General features: G+C 39.0%; 2 protein-coding genes across 2 annotated transcripts; one reads left to right on the top strand and one right to left on the bottom strand.

Annotated features, from left to right (window-relative positions):
• Positions 1-542: 542 nt before the first annotated feature.
• tbc1d20 (TBC1 domain family, member 20) lies at positions 543-7,422 on the bottom strand. The gene is made up of 8 exons (XM_086293471.1): positions 6,967-7,422; positions 6,659-6,844; positions 6,466-6,546; positions 4,578-4,764; positions 4,307-4,408; positions 3,512-3,653; positions 2,828-3,006; positions 543-2,687 (listed from the first exon to the last, which is right to left on the bottom strand). Exons 1-8 carry the CDS (start codon positions 7,016-7,018, stop codon positions 2,423-2,425), a joined length of 1,194 nt encoding a protein of 397 aa, XP_086149597.1. The 5' UTR covers positions 7,019-7,422; the 3' UTR covers positions 543-2,422.
• Positions 6,975-22,563, top strand: znfx1 (zinc finger, NFX1-type containing 1). Its single transcript, XM_086293468.1, has 20 exons — positions 6,975-7,435; positions 8,043-8,217; positions 9,060-9,146; positions 9,251-10,080; positions 10,515-10,749; positions 10,920-11,272; positions 11,446-11,625; positions 11,762-11,868; positions 12,700-12,938; positions 13,059-13,190; positions 13,447-13,595; positions 13,854-13,997; positions 14,091-14,208; positions 14,567-14,799; positions 15,769-15,908; positions 16,450-16,582; positions 17,148-17,315; positions 18,945-19,055; positions 19,211-19,306; positions 19,513-22,563. Exons 3-20 carry the CDS (start codon positions 9,101-9,103, stop codon positions 21,964-21,966), a joined length of 5,868 nt encoding a protein of 1,955 aa, XP_086149594.1. The 5' UTR covers positions 6,975-7,435; positions 8,043-8,217; positions 9,060-9,100; the 3' UTR covers positions 21,967-22,563.
• The last annotated feature ends 500 nt before the right edge of the window (positions 22,564-23,063 follow it).

The following is a 23,063-nucleotide window of genomic DNA, read 5'->3' as shown; positions in this document are numbered from 1 at the left end:
TCTTTTTGTTTACATTGAATGAATGTACTCATAATGAAAAACAGATTGCTCTAATGCACTTAATGGCTATAAAGTATCATGTGTATAATGTCTTTCTCTGCAACTAATTCCTGTATTAATTCCTAAAGAATTACAGGAACTAAATTACTACACATAAATTATATGTGATGTTGCATTAAAGCTTGTTGTTAGGCTTTACATTCTATGTCTTGAGTCATGAAGCACCATGTATTTTAAATATGGACATTATGATGTAACTGTATATCTAAACAGATTTTAAAAATGAGCTTAAGATCAGCTCAAGCATCTGACGATGTTCAACTTTGTCATCTTCTGTATCCTTAATTATTATTTCTTATTAGAACCATAGCACTAATCTAAATATGTTAAGAAGCCTAAGGAACTGAAGTCACAAAGGACAATTGAGGCTAATGTGGTCTAGCAGAAGCCGTCAGAGGGCAGCTAAAACCTGAATTTGAGAAATCCTGAAAAACACACTATATAGTCATAGAAAATATTCTGAATAAAAACGTAAGCCTGAATCCAAATGCATAAAACCTTTTCACTCTAGTTTATTAGCATTCTCTTGTACAACTTTACATTAGTAGACAGTCCAATAGTAACAAAAATAAACATAAAAGGCAGATAAATCATTTAGTGCAATGAAAATAAATGAACACCGCTGAGTGCAGATACGTCCTGCATTACAATGCTCAACAACTAAGCTCTTAGGAGCATAAGAGCATCCTTGGACATGTGCCAGTCACCTTCATTTCAGTCAGCTTGCAGATCCCTTACCAGCTGAATGAGAGGCTCAATACAAGGCCAATAAACCAATCAAACACAGCACAGCACTGGAGCATCAAGCCTTCAGCTTCACATAGAAAAAAAGCATCAAATAAAATCACTTTGATGAGTTTCACCCAATTAAGAAGTTTTTAGAGGACTACCAGTTCTGTGTCCCGGTAGGGGGCAAGAACTCAAGGCTGATATTTGAAACAAGAAGTGTGGGTTTTCAAATGACTGACAATAAACGAAACCCTATTAAAATGAAATCTCTTATTTAAGGATGTGATTTTAATGTCAATGACTGGAACAATCTGGTACCGTGGACCAATTCTACACTCAAATCACTTTACAAAGGAGCATCTGCTCAAATCAAGCAAAAAAAAAAATCACGTATAAATCTAAAATATTAGACAGAATTAATATGAAGGCCCAGGCACTTCTCTAAAAGGAGCACCCTTCCAAACAAACTGAGTAAAAGCAACTATCAAATCAAAGTGATTTTACAAAACTAATGCAGTCAGTACAAGCCAGGTCTGCTATACTGCTAATAAGAAGACAACAATATCAACTTAATTTTACTTATTCCACCTCTGATATTTATGGTTACTAGGCATTTGGTGAATGACCATATTGTGGGAACTATTAGGATATGACCATCTTCTCTAGAATTTTTTTTTTTTTTTTTACATAAACTAGTTATTTGGGTACACAAAACACAAACTCATTTTCAGGTGTGTGTGTGTGTGCAAGCATTAAATAACTTAAAAGTTATCACTTAGCTACTCTTATACTATTTTCCTGGGCGATGAAAGCTATATTGTATTGCGAGGGCATATTCTCAAATATATGTTTAGGCAAACAAAAACTTCAAGTAAGCTACAATGTATTTACTTTTGTAAGACCAGTTTCATTTAACCAAGTCATGGGTAACAGCTGCTGATGTGTTAAAGATACTCGGTCCTTTAGAGAAGATACCTTTATACGCTTACTGAAAGGGTTAAACATAACTAATGAAATACACAAAATGATCTAAAAATAATGAAATGGTGACCCTTAAAGTGCCTGCGTGTCATGTTTCTATACAGTTACTTACCTTAAAATTAACAAACAGTAAATTTTACAAAGCGAGAATTCAGGAATTCCCTATTTGGTCCAGGTATCAAATAGATTACAAATGGTTTGTGACTGCGCACACACTCAACTACACACACAAACACACACATTCACTCAGGCGCTCGTAATTGGCAGCAGTTTCAAATGTAGTGAGTCTGCCAAGTTTTCTGCAAATCCCTGTGAGGATAATGCCTTCAAATTATTTTAATACTAAATATAAATAAGCTTTCGTGATGACCATCAATAATGGTTCTTATACATAGTCTCTTCATTATATTCTTCAATTCAGAACAACAGCAGCATTTACACTGGTGCCTATTCAGGAATTACAAAGCAAAAAGGCTTGACAAACCCTACACAGAGTAGAAAGACATCCTCGACTTTAGAGAGTGCACCCAGACAGTGTTGCCGACTCCGCGGTTTGTGGTTTAAACCATTAAAGGGTTCTTGATAGCAGACCCACCAGCTTGATTTAGTAGAGGACAGAATACATGGAGTGTTGGTGTAAAAGAAAAGCAGTTCAAGGAAATAAGTCTAGCTTGGGGGCCCACTCAAGAGCAGTATTGACCACAGCAAGAGCTGCTGCCCCTAAAGCCACTGTGAGACCCATGACTGCAAGTCGAACAAACCGCCGTGCTGCTGAAGGTTGGGCCACTGCAACTACAGAGCTCACTCCTGAGCTCTCCAGTGCAGCCTGCTTTTGTCTGCGTCTGCGACGGAGAACTGAGTCTGGTCGTTGCTGCGCAGATGCAAGTTCAAAGTCCTTAAAGGTAGAGCTTGCCATGCTTAAAGAGACAGAAAAAGGTTTTATTGAAAGTGAGTAACTGCAGTTTTTGAAGTAGAAGAAACTAAAATGTGAGTATTAGTATATAAGAAAAATCAGTGATGACAGTTTCATACAACTAAAATAACTATAAGAACTTACCTTTCATGTGAAGCAGCCTCTCTAGCCAATTCAGAGGGGGGAAACTGTACAAAGAGGTCTCCTGCTCGGCTGATGAGCGTCTCATAGGGTAGATCCTGGGGAATCTGGGATAGCAGGTGATGAACCATGGCCATATCACATTCACACTCCAATACCTCCTCCTCTCTGTACAGCACGATCTACAACATAAATACAATTTGCATACCAATATAAACATAGAGATGTAAACAGCATATTTGTCAAGGAAAACAATGATACATTCATACAGAAATAAGAAGCCATTCCCATTAGAGATGTAATCATTTAAAATAACACACCCGACTAAATTAAACTAAATAGGGGCAACTTAAAAAGAAGAACTGATCTGACATCACTGCATTGATCTAATAATAATAATAATACTAATAAAGGGATTGATTGATTAGCCACATATAATGTCAATAAATGCTCAACCATTACCAAATTGGTTTCCACAACCCTCATGAATACAACATTATCCATATCTTCAGCTGTCACAATGGCCTTTGCACAGTGAAAAAATATGAGCTTTCCATATGCACAAATGGAGATTATATAAATGGTTTATTCTTACACTGATTTAGAATATGTAATTCATGTAGTGTTAAAGTAACTTGATGTTTGGGGAGTGTCTCTGAGAGACAAACCAGGAAACAGGAAACTCACCACAGCAGCAAAATAGATGGGCATCAATGGATGGCAGGCCAGGAAGAAGTCATACAACCGGACAACATGGCGGAAGTCTGATAGGACATGGCCAAACCATGTGATGAGCCAACTGAGAGCAAAGACTGTACCCACCTCAGCCCTTAAAATGACAAGTGATGAGATCAGCTTACAATGACACACACAACTATTTAGTTTGCCAACTGCTCCACTTAAAGTACTCTATATAGCACCTACAACCAGAAATTTCTACAACTTTATATACTTTATATATTTATGATATAATCAGGAACTGAAAATCAAACATGAAGGCCAGCTGTAATGGTAACCTTTGGTTGCAGCCTTAATGACGTGGATGCCTTACAACTGAAACTTGAGCTATCATAATTGGATCAGTGTGATGTAAGAGCAGTCACCCTTCATTCCTTCACCTAAAGCAGCTTTCATTTTATAGTTGTACCTGTTTTAACATTAACCTTAGCTGTTTAAAGGAGACACCGCTGTAGATATGCCAAAGTAGTAAAGGGTCATACTAATGATCATCATTAGTATGATGATGTACTGTCATTACAACAGACGCTAAAAGATTTTCTGTCTAAAGGAAAAAAATTACTATTGCATGCACAATTCTTTACTGTAAATTTAAGAAGCTAATATTAAAAGTTGGGTATGCAATCTCAGGCTTGTCATTTAACACACTAAAAAATAAAAATGCAAGGTTTAACATCCTCTTGTATCCTAATGCAGAACAAAACCCATTTGGCCTACTTTCACTAGAATAGGAGTGAATCTTACTGTTGCATGAAGTCATGCACCTCAGGGTTGACCCTTTCAATGATGGGCATCAGATAGTTAAGAATGTGTTTTGTGTTGTCCATAGTGGGATCCATGAAGTCCCTGAGAAAGAGAATAAGACAGACAGCATTTTTTTAATACCTCACAGTATGATTTTTATTGAAGCATAAAGCAATAAGGACAGACTGTGCATACAAAAAAAAAAAAAGTGGAAGATTAAGTAGCAGAGAAAATAACCTGCTGTAGATTCATTTGTGTCTGTGATAAGTACCTGAGGTGATGTGTGGAGAGCTTCTCCACTAGAGCAGTTGCAAGACGCTCTCCCACAACTAATAAAAAGGTCACGACAATGTCATGGTATCCTTGGTAGTAGTGCAGCTGGGGATTACGTTGCAGAACTCTGAGGATGATGTCGATTAACTCTTCCTGGAGACCCTCTCTCTGCTCATCTGGCATACCTATGCATGCATAGCCAAAATAGCGCTATATGAATCGAAAGTGCATTGAGTGCTCAAAATTAAATAGACCAGCCCGTTCAGCATTTTTCAAATAAAATACAGCTGTTAGCTTACATTGGCATTCAAAATGTCTCCACAACTAAAAAAATAATAACTATGTAATTCAAATTTGGAGTTAGGCTAACCACCATAGTAGCTCTTTCAACTAAAGTTTATTTAGCTGAAAAAGATGGAAAAGCAATTTCAGTGCATGTCGTTTGAGTATATCCTATGAATTCTCAATTGTCTTGGTTTGAGAATTGGATTTGTAATGGGAAAAATCTAGTTAACCCTCACATTTATTGGGGCGATCGTGGCTCAAGAGTTGGCAGTTCGTCTTGTAATCAGAAGGTTGCCGGTTCGAGCCCCGGCTCGGACAGTCTCGGTCGTTGTGTCCTTGGGCAAGACACTTCACCTACCGCCTACTGGTGATGACCAGAGGGGTGATGGCGTGATATGGCAGCCTCGCTTCTGTCAGTCTGCCCCAGGGCAGCTGTGGCTACAACTGTAGCTTGCCTCCACCAGTGTGTGAATGAGAGTGAATGAATAGTGGAATTGTAAAGCGGTTTGGATGCCCAGAAAAGTGCTATATAAATGCAATCCATTATTATTACATTTAGATGTAGGTGGTTAGAATTTCACTGTATGATTTTTGTATAGCCTTTGTAGGCTTAGCCGAAGTATATGTGTCAGGATGACATGGTGAAAAACTGCTTTGCTTTGCTTAACAATGTTTCACTATGTTATCTGCTAACTGTTGGGGTGTAGAAGGACGAAATTCCCTAGCTGACCAGTGCCAGGAGCTTCCTGGGAAAAGATAGTGGGAGTTGCCCTCTCCCCAGTAACATCCCGTGGGACAGAAACCTGCTGTAACTAAAAGATACACAGAGTTGTGTGTGAGGGTATAAAAGAGGAGCTGAGATGTCCCAAGGTCAGAGCTGGAATGACTGAACTGTGATGTGTGTTGGCTCTCCTTCATGCAGTAATAAAATAGCTTGACCACAGCTCTGACCATGTTGCAGACATTCTTTTTTACAGAAAATACCACGACAGATTCCTGCAGTGGAGAGCAATAGATATAGCTGCAACGAAGCCAAGTGGCTACCAGCAAAGGCCACTATATCAGCTAGTAGCAGCAAAGCCATTTTCATATTGCATTGATAATTACAATATTAAATGCAGATTATTTTTCAGGTGGATAACTACCGAATTTAAAAGGTTACAATGGAAGAAACAGTGTTTTGTCAACAATGTATGGGCAAAACATTAAAACATTTCTCAACAAAACTTCTAGCCAATTATACCATAACCCACTACAAGGCCAATAATATATAAAGAACGATGGTGACCCTGTGCCCATGTCAGCAAAGGCAAGGCAAGGCAAGTTTATTTGTATAGCACAATTCAACAACAAGGTGATTCAAAGTGCTTTACAGAGACAAAGGTTAAAAATATACAAGATTTGCAAGTAGAATTTGCCAACCCAGTTCAGTTTTCCCATAACATCTGGGATATGCTTCAGCCCCCCCAAGCCATGAATTGGGAAAGCAGTTAAGAAACTGGAGGAATTTATAGTTGTATTAGAAATGATGACACAGTCACTCTATATCATGTCTACAGTGTGTGTATGTAGACACAATTGGCCATGGATTGGTCACTCACCAGGTGGGAACCTCCGTAGTGAACGCTGGACATCCAGCAACACCTGGTTGTAGTCTTTGTTATTTTCTCGGTCTACAGTGTCTGAAAAAATGAAAATGTTGCCACCAGCAATTACTGTATGATGCATTGACTGCTAGCCTTTGTATTAGGAGGTGCGAGACGCGCAACTGCATATCGTCAACAATTATAATACCTGGCTCTTGATCCAAGACATCAAGGGGGACGTTGAGGAGCTTAGGCCAGACCTGGCACCGTATCTCATCGGTCAGCAGTCCTCCTTCACTGATAGCCATCCTCCTCAGAGCTGCTACGTCCACTGGACTCACACTCAGTGCCTGTGTGATATCCGCTATTTTCCTCTTCCGTCTGGTGTCCCAGTCTGGAACAGACAACATCGTTTCACTGTTAGAAGCTATGCTCCCACATTTGTTTATTTATTTGTTAGCAAAGCGCCCCGAAGTATACTCAAACAGTTGACATGACACAGTTAGCGACCGTTACCTTGCTTTCCATTCACTGGCGACGATGTTCCAACATTTCTAGACTTCTTCATGGTGTCTGTACGTCTTGATGCGTCCTCGTTAGATAGCACTACTTTCCATTCTCCCTAGTTTTTGCTAACTCCGTTTTAGCCTTGCGTGGCTGTCAATGAAAACTGTTTAATTACCAATGCTAGCCCCATGAAAACACGGCCTGGTAGATAACTAGCTATTCAGTGTTAGCTATTTACTAAGCTCGCGCTACACTGCCCTGGTTCCATAGCGGCTATTTTTAGGAACACAGCCATCATTGCTGGGACCACTGACAAACAGGTTAACAACCGCCTACCAGCACTTGGATTAAATCGAAAAACCGGCTACATGTTTACATTGGCGGAAGCAACCAAGTATACAGCTGATACAGTTAGCCTAGCCGCTCATACGGAGTGATGACGTAGCAGGAAAGAAAAGCAGGAAGAGGAGGAGGAGGGGTAGGGTCGACCCAATTTTTACTGTAAAGAAACGAAACTTTAGAAACAGGAAAACACTAACAAAAAAAACAAAAAAAACATCAGGCAATACTTATCTACCGGGTTTATATAATACATAAACTAGAACTGTCTGCAAACTGTGTGGAACAGTATTTTCCTTGATATAAAATTATGACTCTACAACCAATTTATAATGATAATAATAAAAATTATAAACAATTCTGAGAGATTGTGGTGCTGTCTAAAATCTTTTTTTAAGTAAATGATAAACTTAAGCAGGCCTAATTTGGAATGGGATGCGTTTATAACAAATATAAGAATTAAATGTGATCAAAGATGAAAAAAATACAACGCTATAAAAACCCGCAGTCTATTCTAGCTACTTATTACTTAGGATGTTATTACTGTTAACTAGGCTAGACTTCCATAGTTATGCAATACAGTGCTTCCTGTTTCATTTATTTAAAAATAATAACATGTGTGTCCAATATCACATTAAAATAAACCTAAATTTTACGTGGTCCTAGATAGTCATGCTTTTCAATTAATTTAATGCTCGCTCTATCTTTAGTCAAGGATAAAAGGACAAATCCATTCTGTCTTCTAGGTGGGGTGTTAGTTCTGGAGAAACGAAAACGAAAATGACAAAGCACTTAAATAGCAGGTTGCTGAAGTCGACAGCCGGAGAAGAGGCTGCGATGAGCTTGCGCACAGACCGAATGAGAGACGGCTAGACAAAGTTTGACCAGGAAAATATTCATATTGGTCGGATGTCACGCTTGGTAAGTTCGCTCTTTTCTTAGGCTATCGCTTATCTAGGAAGTGTTTAGGATACAGAGTTATTTGTCTTATTGTATTTTCTTATTTAGTAAATAATAATAGCGTGTACACTGAGAACAGTGATGCGAACTGATAGCTAAAATTGCAAGTCATATAGCACACGACATGTAAAGTCATTGACAGACAGACAGACAGACAGACAGACACATAAAAGGCAATATGAATGGTATAGCTTGTTTGGAGGGCAGCCAGCCTGTGGAGTGTTATTATTGCCACATCCGTGACTAAGACTTGCGGTGTAAACCTCTGAATCATTTCTTGAAAAAGGAAACCTGTCGGGCAATATCCTGCAGAGGGAAGAATTTGCATTTCATACGAATACAGTGCAATGGACAACATTAGAATAAAACAAATATGGCACGTTTCGTTTATAGCGCACACCAACAAACCTACAACGATGGACATTGAAATATAGTCGCAAAACACGCGCGCGCGTGTTGCACACACACACACACACACACACACACACACACACACACACACACACACACACACACACACACACACACACACACACACATATATCCATTCATCCATGAACTCTATTAGCTTTGATTCCCCCAGATTTTACTGATGTAATCAATGAGAACATCCTTTCTATCTGAGGCTGACTCACTACAAGTTATGACCCAGTGATAGAGAGTGAAAGTAATCACTGTTCCTCAATCAGTGCTGTGTTGTGTTTTCTATTTTAATAGACTCGTGGCAAAATTTCTAAATCATTGTATTGTTGCATTGTGTTTAAATGTAGTTCTTCTCCTTCCTCTCACTATTAAATCATCAGTGTTACTGGTCTTAACTTCATCATCTACCACATGCACAACCATGGAAAGCTTGATGTTAATGACTGGGAGAAGCGGACCTAATAATGGTAATTATACAGTATGTGATGGCAGTCACATAACAAACTGAGAAAATCTGGCAACTAAAATTAGTTACTTTAGTCTCATTACATAAATGTTATTTTTCCCCTAGATACTGATACTGTCCAAAGTGAGAATGCTCGTCGAGGTGGAAGGAGAAGACAAAGGGGAGCACAAGGAGACAGAAAAAGAGCACAAAGTCATGGGAGTAGTCAAGGTGAAAGGGAGGAAAGGAAAAGAGATAGTGAAGAGCTGCGTGGGAGAGGAAGGGGAAGAGGTGGTGGAGCAGGAGGAGGTGCAGAGAGAGGTAGAAGAAGAGGAGCAACAGAGGTGGGCCGCAATACAGAAAGGGGAGGCAGACAAAGAGGTGCTGGAAGAGATAGAAATGAATGGGAAGGTGCAGCGAGATGGAGATCAGAAGTAGGAAGAAACCCAGAAGCAGGTCCAGTTGTTAGACAAGGAGCGAGAATAGGGATGGCAGGGAGAGAAGAACGTGGAGACAGAAGAGAAGGTTGGAGGGGTGAAAGAAGAGATGTTGAGGGAGACAGGCAAGATAGAAATGGAAGGAGATCAAATTCTGCCAGCACAGCTAGGCCACCACAGGGCCGAGGACTGGGCTTTAAAGCGCTGGAAGAACTCTCTCTAAAAGACCCATCTGTAGTGGCCATTACCATGTCCTCACATCCTTCTGTGAAAGATCTCCTCAGTGAGACCAAAATAAGGCAGGATCTTATTGAACTCATTTGCTTGGTGCTGAGTAAAGCCTTTAAATCAAGGACAGACAGAGGCACTCAGCAGCACCTGGCTGGCATTATAAAAGATTCAGGGTTCTTCTGCACCTCTCTACCCCACTATCTTGTGGGGATGGTGTCAGATAGCAAACCTGCTCGCAGAGCACAATACCCACAGCATCTGGAAAATATCCTGGTGATTCTCTCACAGGTAAATAAACTGATGAAACATAGAAAACTTGACAAAACATAGGAAATTCAGCTGAAGGATAATTGATTTTATATCTGAAAAACATATGAGGACATTGCTCAATAGATGAAGCAATAAAGTACAAGGGTAATTTTACTATGTACAAACAGTGTGTATACTGTAATGTACTTCATACACTAAAATACAGACCAGTGAGATTTTTTTATATGTACATACAGTGCAGTGGGAATGATAGTGTAATATATAAATCACATTTATTTTTATTTTTCCTGTGTGCAAAGAGAAAAAGGCATAATGAAAGATACAGTTATTGAGAAAATCAGATTACATAGATGTAAACAAACCTTATTTAGGCATTTCTGTTTTTATTTCCTGTGCTTTTTATTAACAGTTTTAAAGTAGCTAAATTCTTTTTTCCTTGTTATGTTTATTAGGTGCTTAACATCTTCCCTGCTAGTTCGGTTCATACAGTGAGTTTGTTACTGACACTGCTCCAAGCCTCCATTAACAGCCTGAGGGCATCAGGTGTGGACTTTCAGCCTCAAATTGAGGAAAGTGTGGAGCAACTTCAGGAGCTGATCACACACCTCCAGAATAGAGCAAGAGAGGGTACCCTGCGCTCAGACAGAGACACATATGCATTCCTGCCCTCTGGTGGTGGTAACCCAGGTAACTGGCTCTTGGAGATATTTCTACTGAATCACTTTGTTTTCACATATTTGGATAGACTGTCCTGAAGCAAATACCATGCAGTTGGCCAGAAGAAAAATCTTTTTGTAAGGTTTTGAAATGTTAGTATAGATCGGACAGTTATTAATACTTCCACATTTCTAACCTAGATGAAGAAGATCAACAGGATTTCAGGACCATACCAATCTACCCAACTCCACAGGAGTTCCGACAGGAGCATAGGCCTTTCCTTAGACCTAACATTACCTCCCAGAGCTACACAAACACCCACCTCTACCTTGATACACACTTCCGGCTGCTCAGAGAGGACTTTGTGCGACCACTGCGTGAGGGGATTCAGCAATTGCTCCAGAACCAAAAAGATATCGGAAGGACCAACAGCCCACTAAAGACAAAGCGCTTTGATGATATCAGAATATATTTTGACACACAGCTAGTGGTGCCCAAATGCACACACACTGGCATTGCCTACATTGTCCAGTTTGACGCACAGCCACTTAAGGTTAGCTTCTGGTTGTTGATGTCTTTGTAAAATGGCATTTGAATGATGCAGTAAAGTATATTCTGTGTCACTGATGTGTTAATACATACACTGGTCATTCACTATTTAAATGGCAAATGTAAAGACATATATAAACATGTATATTACTAACAGGTTGTCCATTTTACCCACAGTTTGTACGCTGGCAGAACTCCAAGAGATTGCTTTATGGCTCCCTGGTATGCCTGTCAAGTGATAACTTCGAGAGCTTCCTGTTTGCCACAGTGTCAGATCGAGACCCTGAACATCTGCAGGAAGGACAGGTCCAGATTACATTTACAGAGGAGAGCAGGTTAAAGCTGGCAAGAATTGAGGTAGAGTAATACATTGTTTGCACCATATGTTAAAATGGGCATGATGCATTCAGTTTCTTTGCATAAATGTAAGAAATATCTGTGGTCATTTGAAACAGAAATACAAAGAACAAAATGTGTTTTTTTAAAATCACAGAAAGATCGAGTGTTTCTGATGGTCGAGACCACTGCCTACTTTGAGGCTTATCGGTATGTTCTAGAGGGCTTACAGGAGCAGAGGGAGGATGATTTGCCCTTTCAAAGGTAAGGATATGTGTCAATGTGCTGCCCTGGACTTTCAGATTTTACTGTCAAGGTTTTTTTTTATATAATCCAAAAGTTATTTCAAAACAATTAACACCACAAATATTTTTAAAAGAGTTTTGAGTGAGAAAATAGTAGCAAGAAGGGTTTGACAGCGGTGTTTGGCGTAAAAGTGTCAAAGTAAGTTCTGCATTCACTTTAATTTATCATATCATCTCACAATTCCCCAAAAACTTTTACATATGGATCTTTTCAATACTTCAAATATTGACATCACCTTCAGTACCCTTAACAAATACTGAAAAAATATTGTTTTATATTTGTTGCCTAGCAGTATCTTTAAATGAAACTCCATTAAACCTTTTCTCTCAGAACTACAACATAAAAAGGGTGTCAAGGGTTTTGCCACACTTGACTAGTTTGACAAATAAACTAGGAAAACTCATGTAAGTGCCTGCAGTGAAGACCAAGAGACATAGAGTGTCTTTTGCTGCTGCTATTATCATGGTTAATACCACTAAACCATAAGGGTTGTTACCATTGCACACTGCACTTTGTTGATGATAAAATCTGGGCTGTTCTGTCTGGGCTTTTTTGGGGTGTTTTTTGCTTGTTTTTGTCTCTCTGTGTATGGACAGACTGCAAATCAATTTCCCATTGGGGACAATAAAGTTACCGTTGACAACTGAAAGTTCCCATTGAAACCTGATTTTAACAGCACAGTTTCTGTAGTTAAGCAAAAGTCCTTGCAATATTAAAATGCTGATTTAATTGTTTAGGGAGAGATTTTCTTTAAAGAAATATATTACTAAGGATCTTTAATTCTTTCAGGTACATCGTGGAATGCAAGACAGATGTCCAACCGCCAGCTTATCTTCGAAGAAATGATAATTATGACTTGTCATCTGTTGCTGACCCTGACTACAAGGCCAGAATACGGCCCTTTCACAGTCTGAAGGCAGAGGCCTGGCCAAGGATGGAGGAGTTGGGTCTGGATGAGTCTCAGATGAAAGCCTTCCAGCTGGCCCTCACAAAAGAACTGTCTATCATACAAGGACCTCCAGGCACAGGTAAGCAATTGAAAGACCATTGTTAGTGAGTTTTTCATTTTTATTTGTTGAATGACAGAATTTTAAGAAGTGCAAAGTTAAGTTTTCTCTAGCAAAAATCAACATGTTTTTTGGCCTCAGGAAAAACCTACGTTGGTCTAAAGATTGCTCAGGCACTCTTGACCAACCAGGAACGCTGGAGAGATCAACCTGACATGGCTCCGATGCTGGTTGTGTGTTACACCAACCACGCCCTGGATCAGTTCCTTGAGGGTAAGCACCGACAGCTGCTTCGTAATAACACGCTTGGTTTGCTCACTTGTCACGGAAGAGGATGTTTCAATTTCAGGTACAAAGAATCTTATGTGTCAAGTGTATTTGCATTCACTAAAAGGCCACAGACCTCTACTTCAGGTTATATTTAATTATTTATCCTTCTGGTCTGTTTCCTGGAATGGACAATGCAATGCAAAAAAAGCTTTCAGTGTTCTGGGATGTGACATGCATTTATTTTAACTCTGTATCTCAGGTATTCATAAATTTTTAAAAGATGGCATAGTGAGAGTTGGAGGTCGCAGCAACAGTGAGATCCTGAAGCGTTTCAATCTGAGGGAGCTGACCCATTCACCTAACTTCAGACGAACACTGCCCGGTCATCTGCGTAATGCATATAATCAGGTGAGCTCTTGCAGGTGAACTGCAGTTTGAATCTTATTTTAAAATGCTCCTTGTGTATTCCTTTTGTTCACAGAAAAGATGAAGAAAAAGACTCAGAATATATAAAAAGATGAAACAGGTTTAAGTAAATGCCTTTTGTTTCCTGTTAAACATCTTTTGTTTATCTAATAGGTTTTCTATTGCGCTTATTCGTTTTTTTTGTCAATGATCACACAATCATTCTTTTTGCTTTGTGTGGCTTGCTCACCTGCTTAACAGGTTTACAGGGAGCTGTGTGAAGAGGAGAAGGAGATCGAGGAACAGAGTATAAAGTTGGAATGTTCTTTGAAAGGTGTGTTGAGGGAAATCTTCTTACATAAGTTCATCTTGCGCCAACACTGGGACAGCCTGCATCGCCCCCCTGTGAGTCATTCTGAATAAGAAATTCACATTTTATGCATATGAAATGAGCTTGACAGAATGAGTCCAAACTCATGAGTTTGAAATGATTTGTAGGCAATGGATGAATTTCAGACCTGGAATGAGAAGAAGCCCAACCTGATGATGGAGTGGTTGGGTTTGGGTTCCACTGTCTTCCTGCAGAGGGAGACAGAGAATGCGAATGGAAATGATGGTAAGACTTTTACTCTAAGCAGTGCTCAACTGAACAAGTGAAAGATTATTTAATAACTGACTTTCATCTAATGTAAACACTTAAGGTTCCAAAACACCAACATGAGCATTAAATCTAAACTTAAAACTGCTGTCACAGTCATTTCAGATCAGCAATTGCTGTCAGTGAAGACTATAAACATTTTATCATGCACATACAGTATGTTGAATAGCATAAATACCATATGCTGAGCATGCTGAAAATAGAATTATTTCACTTTATGAGGTGTCAATAAAAAAAGAAATATGTGCATTTGTTGTGGTGTTTGAAAGAATTGTCATTCTGACCCATTCTGTTGCTCTGAATGGGTAACATATAGAAAAAGTATCAATGGAGGTGGATGAAGAAGAGGACCTCATTGAAATCGCTGAGGAGGCAGATCTGATCCAGGCAGAGCGGATTATTGAAGACAACTTTGGTCCCAGAGGCATTAGAGATGCCAGAAAGAAGGAAGAAATGCAGGATGCTGTCAGAGAAGTCGAGGATCTCATGCTTGCTATGAACCTGGATAAAGTTAAAATACAGGCTGGGCAGAGTGAAGAAGGATTTAAGGTAAATTTAATTGAAGGGTTTAGTGCAGTGATCGTAATGAGTTTATCATTTCTCTAAGAGCACATTGATGTAGAACCATAGCAGACTGAGTGGAGTCTGATGTAAGGATATGCTTACATTAAATCAACATCTGACCAATGGAAGTATATTTACATCTTAAGTCCACTGCATACAATATGTTATTTACATCCATGTTTGGTAGATGGCAGTTTCAGGTTTCCCTTTGTTGATGATAAGTATAGGACTTGGCATGTTACTGTGAATACTGTGTAAGTGTAATAACCAAAAGCTTCAGGAGAAAGATTTCTCAGGCATTGTAAAAGATGGACATAGTTACTATAAGTCACCCAGCAGTTTGGGCTTTTGGTTTAGGGTCTTGCATTTACAAGATTCAGTGGTAGTGTTTTTGTCTCCCGCATGCTGTTATTCTGGAGAGGCAGAAGTTACCATGTTTAGGTGAAAGGTTAGAGTACTAAATTATCGCCTAATGCTAGGAAGTTAGTTTAAATTTCCTATGTGCAGTGCTCAGGCACATCAGCTAATTAGTGCTCAACAAACTAATGAAACATTAGAATTTCACTCACCAAAACTGAAGCACAAACTTCTTAGATGGTCTGCCCTCAACAGCAAACCATAATATTAGTCAGAGACTTACATTAAAATGCTCCAAGAACAATCAACTGCATAAACTAAGTGTAGAAATCTAGTTCAGTGATTGTAGTTAGAAGAGGTGGGGTCTAAAAGATAACAATCAGCTCCAGATGCTTGTGTCAGAACATCTGTCAGTCAATGTAACCATGTCTCTAACTCCAGTATCCAGTATCTAGTGCACACTATGGCAACTTATTACAAAAAGAAAAAAGAAAACAACAAAAAATAATACAAAATCTACTTTATAATATGAATTCATCACTTAGTTAACTGAGGTTCAGAAGGTTATAATGTTTTTTACCATCCTGATCAATACAGTTCCAACGAGACCAGAGGAAAAAGATGAAGAAAAAAATCAGAAACGAACTTGGGAAGACCTCAGCTATGACTGAAAGAGAGGAAGATAACGTGTTTGATGTTTGGACTCTTAGTCAGCAAGACAGATGGAAGCTCTATCGGTATGTCTGCATCCGTGTTCAACGTTTCTTTTCTTTTATTACTATGTACCTTTTTTCTGGCTCTTTCCTTCTGTTGCATTCTCTGTACAGTTCTGTCCTCTTTCCTTCTTTCTTAATTCCCCTTTTATTTTACACTCTTTCTATTCCCTGACCTACCTTCGTATATTCCCACTGTGTATAATTAAATCAAGTAATCACTAAGAAAATGTATCTCTTAGGATTTTATCACAGCAGAAAGCCAAGATGTAAATCTAGTCTTCTATTACTGTAAAATCAGGACTGAAAGAACTGTGTACACAGTTTTATTTCTCATTTAAACTAACAAACAGGGAATTGAAGACACAAACAGTATATTGTTTAAATTGTTTAATTGTTTAAATATGCTGTATTAGTAATGAAGAGATATTAGTCAATCATACTATATATTTTTGCTCTTGCTCCATGTTATTTCAGATTAAAACAATAATAATCTTAGGGCTTCTGCATGGCTCTTTCAGTCAGTTCAGTGTTTTACTATTTCATATTGGCTTTGTGTTTTCAGGTTGTGGGTGGCACGCTACAGGACGGAGCTTCGCGAAAAAGCCCTGCTATCTGAACAAGCGTACCAGAATGCAGTGGACAGATTGGCTGATGTAAAACGGCATGAAAGTCTCTGTCTCCTCAAAAAAGCCACGGTACAGAATATATTAATTAGCATATTCCTTTTAAAAATCCTAACCATAAATTATATAGAATTTATCAGATTTATTATAAATTATTTTAACTAACATTAACAGATAAATTATTTTTGGTTTCATTTGCCCAGATTTTGTGGCAAGCATCTTTGTGCAAGAGAAAAAAAACTGTATATTATCCAAATTAAAATACTTTTTTCTTCTGTGCCTCCATTTAAAAATAGTAGAAGAGAGCAGAATTTCTCCTGGTAATCCAAGAAGTGACAGTAATGTTACAGTAATGTAACCTATTGGTTAGTTACAAAGTTTTAAAACTTTTCCCAATAGCACCTGTGGCCATATGAACAGACTGAGGCTACAGGCGATAAAGAATCCAAGTGTTAAACAACTACAGAAACAGACAAGCTGCTTCCCACTGTTTCCAGTCTTTATGTTAATCCAACAGACTCCAGCTTTACATTTGTATAGGATTGATATCTACCTTATGCACTAACAGTCAACAAAAATAAATAGCAAATTCAGGTCAACTTGTCTCTTTAAAAAAAACAAATATCCCGTCCACCAGGTTGTTGGCATGACAACAACAGGGGCAGCAAAGTTTCGTCAAACCCTGCAGGAAGTGCGTCCACGTCTGGTGATTGTAGAAGAGGCTGCAGAGGTTCTTGAAGCCCACACCATCACCACATTGAGCAGAGCATGCCAACACCTTATTCTGATTGGAGACCACCAACAGGTAAGACCTGACACAGACAAACAAGGCGATGTTTCCTGAGCACTTAGGAGACTTGCAAGGTTTATTAACTCTGCTTGACTATTTTTGGATCACTATATGTGTTTTTAACAAGGCACAGTTGTAACATGAAAATTTAAAGACAACATATTATGAGATGCTCTGTGCTTTTCTATATCTTTATGTGTGTTGCCTTGAAGGTAGCAAAAAAAAAAATACTAGCTATTACAAGAGATAGAGAAGAGTACGCAGTGATATCCTGGACATCAGGAGGCTATTATACAACAACTTGTCGGGGCCTGCCAAGGACATATGGCTAGGCAGCCTGTCTACCAATCTGCAGCATGTGATCACAGCTACACAAAACTCTATCACACATCTCAATATTCAGCTCTGGTATATTCTTGCTGTGCAACAACTACCAAAAACTAACATTTGCTTAGTGTCCCTGTTTATTCATGTTTATTTATGAATCTGCATACATAGGGTGTACATTTGACTATGCTAACAAGCGTGTGCTCCATGCAGTTGTACTAAAAGTTTAGTAATGGAATTTAAATGAAGTTGACTTAAAGAGTGACCTTCTTGCAACCCAGAGTTGGAAATAAATGGCAGTTTTTACACCTTATCATTATACTTCTTTATATCATGTACATCAGATTAACATAATAGTATGGAACCTCATGTGTAGCACATTAAATAGTATTTAATGTGCTACACATGATCAAAGTATATGGATAAAATTATTTGTGTAGTTATAGTATAGTTATATTTTCTAGTTTATTCATATTGTAATTTACCAAATTAAGTAAGTGGTGAAAAAGAACAAATGAACAAACTAGATAAGGTATCCTGGTGACACATATTAGTGTTAGTCGATAGCAGTTATTTTTACTCTAGAGGCAAGTATTAAAGCATTATATTTGTGGAACATAAACTTGAATCTGTGCAGGTAAGGTAGATGGATCACACTGTCCAAGTAAAATAAGGCCTGGCATTGTTGTGCTGGTCATTAATCGCAGGTTTGGTGTTGAATCGAGCAGAACACAATGCTTCACATTTATACTAGAATTTGTCTTGCCTCCCCCACACCACTCCCACATACATGCACAATCACGCTCTGTCCTCTAGCTAAATTAGGTTTGCACACACGCACACATACGTACACACACACATACACAAATACATACATACAAGCAAAACTAAAACGACAGCAAAAGAAAGTTAGAGTGCATTTGCATGCATTCTATACTCCCATCCAAATACACACCCATATAAGAATATTTATTTTATTCATTTATAGTTTCCCATATTTGTATTTATGGTGCTTACAAATGGCTAGGAACTATTTAACAGCTGTTCATTAGTAATTATGTCTGATGCTCCTGGTCCTATGACTAGGAAACTCAGTGCTCTTTTCTTCACTTAGATTGCATGATGTTGCTCTGTGCATTGCATTTAAAGTCTAGAAAAAGAAGTCGTAATGTTATTTTTGGAATAACAGAAGGCAATGCCTTGAAATAGGCAGGTATTTAACAGGTTTCATGTAAATATAGGCATTACCTGATGTCTAATGTTAACTTACCTTTCAATGCATATGATAAACAAGTGTTTTTTTTCCCTCTCCTTTAGCTGCGCCCTAGTGCCACAGTATATGAACTCGCTAAGAACTTCAACCTGGAGATGTCCATGTTTGAGAGATTAGTGAACATGGGACTGCCTTTTGTCAGACTGAACTACCAGGTTTGTTTTTCTGCATATATTAGCTCTCTCATCTTCTTGCAGGATCAGTCATTAAATTGTAGACATCTTTATGCAGTTAAAGACAGTAAGATATATATCTCAATATCTCTATGCGATTTGTTCATCTATGGTCCTTATTTTTGTTTGTTCTTAAGCATCGTATGAGGCCAGAAATTGCCCGTCTTCTGACCCCACACATCTACACAGAGTTAGAAAACCATCCTTCTGTGTTGGAGTACGAAAACATCAAGGTACATGTTTTTGTTTGCTCTCCTGCAGTGCCTCCTGCATGCAAGGATTTTTAAAAAAACTTTACTACTCTAGACTTTCAAATGCATCTTAAGTCTCAAATCTAATTTAGGCTGTGCATACAATATCTAGAATACAGGATAAAAAATATAATACGATGAATATAAAAGAATAATGTGGAATGTGTTTATTAAATGTTTATTTACAGGGCCTAAAGACCAATTTGTACTTTGTGGACCACAACCACCTAGAAGAAGAAATCAGAGATGGAAAAAGCCATCAGAACCGTCATGAGGCAATGTTTGTTGTAGCTCTTTGTCGCCACTTTCTCTTGCAAGACTACAAACCAGAGCAAATTACCATCCTCACGACCTATACTGGCCAACTCCACTGTCTGCGTAAACATATGCCAGCCAAGGAGTTTGCAGGTGTCAAAGTGCATGTAGTAGACAAGTACCAGGGAGAAGAGAATGACATTGTATTGTTGTCGCTTGTCCGTAGCAACCGACAGTCTAAAGTTGGCTTCTTGAACATTTCCAATCGTGTCTGTGTAGCGTTGTCACGTGCCAAGAAAGGTCTCTACTGTATTGGCAACAGCGTGATGCTGGACCAAGTCAAACTGTGGAGCAAAATCTTCCACACCTTGAGAGAGAAGGATCAGGTTGGAAAGGCTCTGACTCTGTGCTGTCAGAATCATCCAGATCGAGAGGTAAAAGTATCAAATGCTGACGATTTCAGCCAAGCACCCGAGGGAGGCTGCACCCAGCCTTGCCAGTTCCGTTTAGACTGTGGCCACGTTTGTACTAGGGTCTGTCATCCATATGACCCAGAGCACAAGAAGTATAAGTGTGTCAAAAAGTGTGAGAAGATTTTATGTGATATGGGACACAAATGCACACTTCTATGCCATATAGAATGCCCAAAGAACTGTCCAGTAAAGGTTGAGAAGATCATACCCAAGTGTCAACACACACAAATGATTCCTTGTCACCAGGACCCAAACACATTTACATGCCAGGAGCCTTGCCAGAAGTTGCTCAGCTGTGAACATCCATGTGAGTCAGTCTGTGGGTTACCATGCACCAGTAAGTGCAAGGTAAAGGTCATCTTAAAACTTAGGTGTGGACACACCCAGGAAGATGCATGCTTTTACAAAGATTGCATCGATAAGGCTGAATGTAAGGCCCCATGTGAGCACCAGCTAAAATGTGGACATGCTTGCCGTGGTACATGCGGCAAATGTTTTCAGGGACGCTTCCACTTTGCCTGTTATCACAAATGTGAACGTCTCCTCATCTGCTCTCACCAGTGCAAGGAACCTTGCACTGGTGATTGTCCCCCTTGTCAGAGACCTTGTGAGAATTGCTGTGTTCACAGTAAGTGCATGAAGCCATGTGGGCAGCCATGTGCTCCTTGTATAGAGCCCTGTGCATGGCAGTGTGCTCACCATCGCTGCAATAAGCTTTGCTATGAGCCATGTGATCGCCCACCATGCACTGAACCCTGCAACAAGACCCTAGATTGTGGCCACCCGTGCATTGGACTGTGCGGAGACAAATGTCCAAGTAAATGCCGCATCTGTCACCACGATGACGTCACAGAGATTTTCTTTGGCACTGAAAATGAGCCAGACGCTTACTTCATTCAGCTGGAGGATTGTAAACACATCATTGAGTACACAGCTATGGACATATACATGGGTATGGATGATAACAACCAGGCAAATGAAGTAGAGCAGGTGGCCATAAAACTAAAGGAATGCCCCAAGTGTCGTACTCCGATCAGAAATAATCTGCGCTACGGATCTCAGATCAACCGCAGTCTGGAAGAGATAGAGATGGTAAAGGAGAAGATAAATGGACAGCAGTCAGATATTGAAAAAAAGACGAAAGCACTTCGAACTCAGTGGCGTGAAAACCTTCGAACCTATGAAATGGATGACCAAAAGGAATATATGCTTATCAAAGAAAGTCTGAAAAAACCCTACCTCACAGCAAATGATCTATGGGTAGTGGAAAACAAGATGGATTTCTTAATAAGAGTTCAGAAGCTTCTGAAGATTGAGAAGAAAGACATGATGGACATGGATCGCGACAAGTTCTCGAAGAATGTTGCAGAGTTTGTGTGTTGGCTCAATAGCTACCACCAAAAATTCACAGACCAGCAGGTCTTTGATTTGCAGAGAGAGCTACAGAGACTCAGTCTCCTGGCTGAACTGAATGTTCGTTGCCATTTGGCAAATGAGAGGAGACAAATAGATCAAATTCAATCAGACGTACAAAAAATAAGAGATATTTTGGAAACGTGGGGTCAATTCACTGAGCAAGATGAGCAAAAAGTGAAGGAAGCCATGAAGAAACTAGATGAGATGTTTCCACTCAGTGGCTTGGGGATCAGTGACGAGGAAAGAAAGATGATTGTCTCAGCCATGAAAATGCGACCTGGACACTGGTACAAATGTCCAAATGGCCATGTCTATCTTATCACAGAGTGTGGAGGGGCTATGGAGAGCAGACATTGTCCTGATTGTAATGCTACTATTGGTGGGCAAAGCCATAAACTTGCAAGTGACAACCAAGTTGCCTCAGAGATGGATGGGGCACAGCACCCTGCTTGGTCTGAAGCCAATAACCTTCTAAACTTTAATCCACTTGACTTCTAAAAGCCATTTTAGAAAAGCCTGTTGTTTTCTTTCCACCCTTGACTCTTAGCTGGAACATGTATGAGTGACAAAAGTTTGTGGATTTACTTAAACAAGGGCCTCAACTAAAGTCAGTGTACTCAGTGTAAATAACTTGGCAAAGGGAAATAGCATAATTTTACTTTTTACTGTTTTATTTCATGGCACCTATGAGATGGATTAGGCAGAGAGCTTTTAATAAGACCATATTTTCTTGCATGAACTGTACTTTTGAAATGTTTTTCTTGAAAATGTAGATTTTATGTTGGCAAATATTTTATGCTTGTATGTCAACATGTGTCTTGCCACCTTCAGTTATGAACATATATCATGCAGTATTGCTATTCTAAACATGATGAGTAGTAGTTTATTTTTAAATGCTTTGTAAATTACAGATTAAATAATAGATGGTAGTTCATAATGCTAAACTTGGTGAGTCTTTGGTTGCTCAGGACTCCATTAAGTACCAGTTGCATTATGGCTTAACAACAGGTGGCAGTAAAACACTGTAAAATAACAGTGAATAGTGACTTGATAGTTATTATGGTTAATGCTTGTTCATATGAGATTAAAATGTCTGTAAATACAAGCGTGTTCTTGTTGTCTTTATTTTTATATAGGTCTCCATAGGCTCAGAGAAATAAGCTCAGCAAATGTGATTAACAAGTGTACTTGTTATGCTACATAAAAAGACACATTCAAGTAAAAATATATGAAAAAAAATGTTCTTAGTCACTTTCAGTTGCCATCCTGCAAAAATATCATTTAACTATTACCTAACTGATGCATGAAAGGAAAACAACAAAACGTTTCTCCTCATCATTAAAACAAACATACAACCGTTAAACATTTGCGTCTATAACAGGACATCATTGGCAGCGAAGGTGATAAAAACAACCCTGAAATAGCTGCAATTCCTTTTCACTACTATACAAGACTCACAGTTGCTGAGTTTCAATTTGATGTTTTGTAACAGCTTGCATCACTTTATTACATGATGAATGCGTCCTTGTCACAAAAACAGCTCCAATGCAAACTGCTGTCTGCAGGGTGAAAAAAACAACAAAAATCTGCTGTCA

This window comes from Aulonocara sp. 'chitande type north' Nkhata Bay, linkage group LG5 (genome assembly GCF_057382095.1).
Source record: "Aulonocara sp. 'chitande type north' Nkhata Bay isolate Kocher_YH1m ecotype deep benthic linkage group LG5, A_spYH_male_GT1.1, whole genome shotgun sequence".
Taxonomy (NCBI): Eukaryota; Metazoa; Chordata; class Actinopteri; order Cichliformes; family Cichlidae; genus Aulonocara; species Aulonocara sp. 'chitande type north' Nkhata Bay.
The sequence above is the reverse complement of the archived record's forward strand: the minus strand, read 5'-3'. Positions and strand labels throughout refer to the sequence as shown.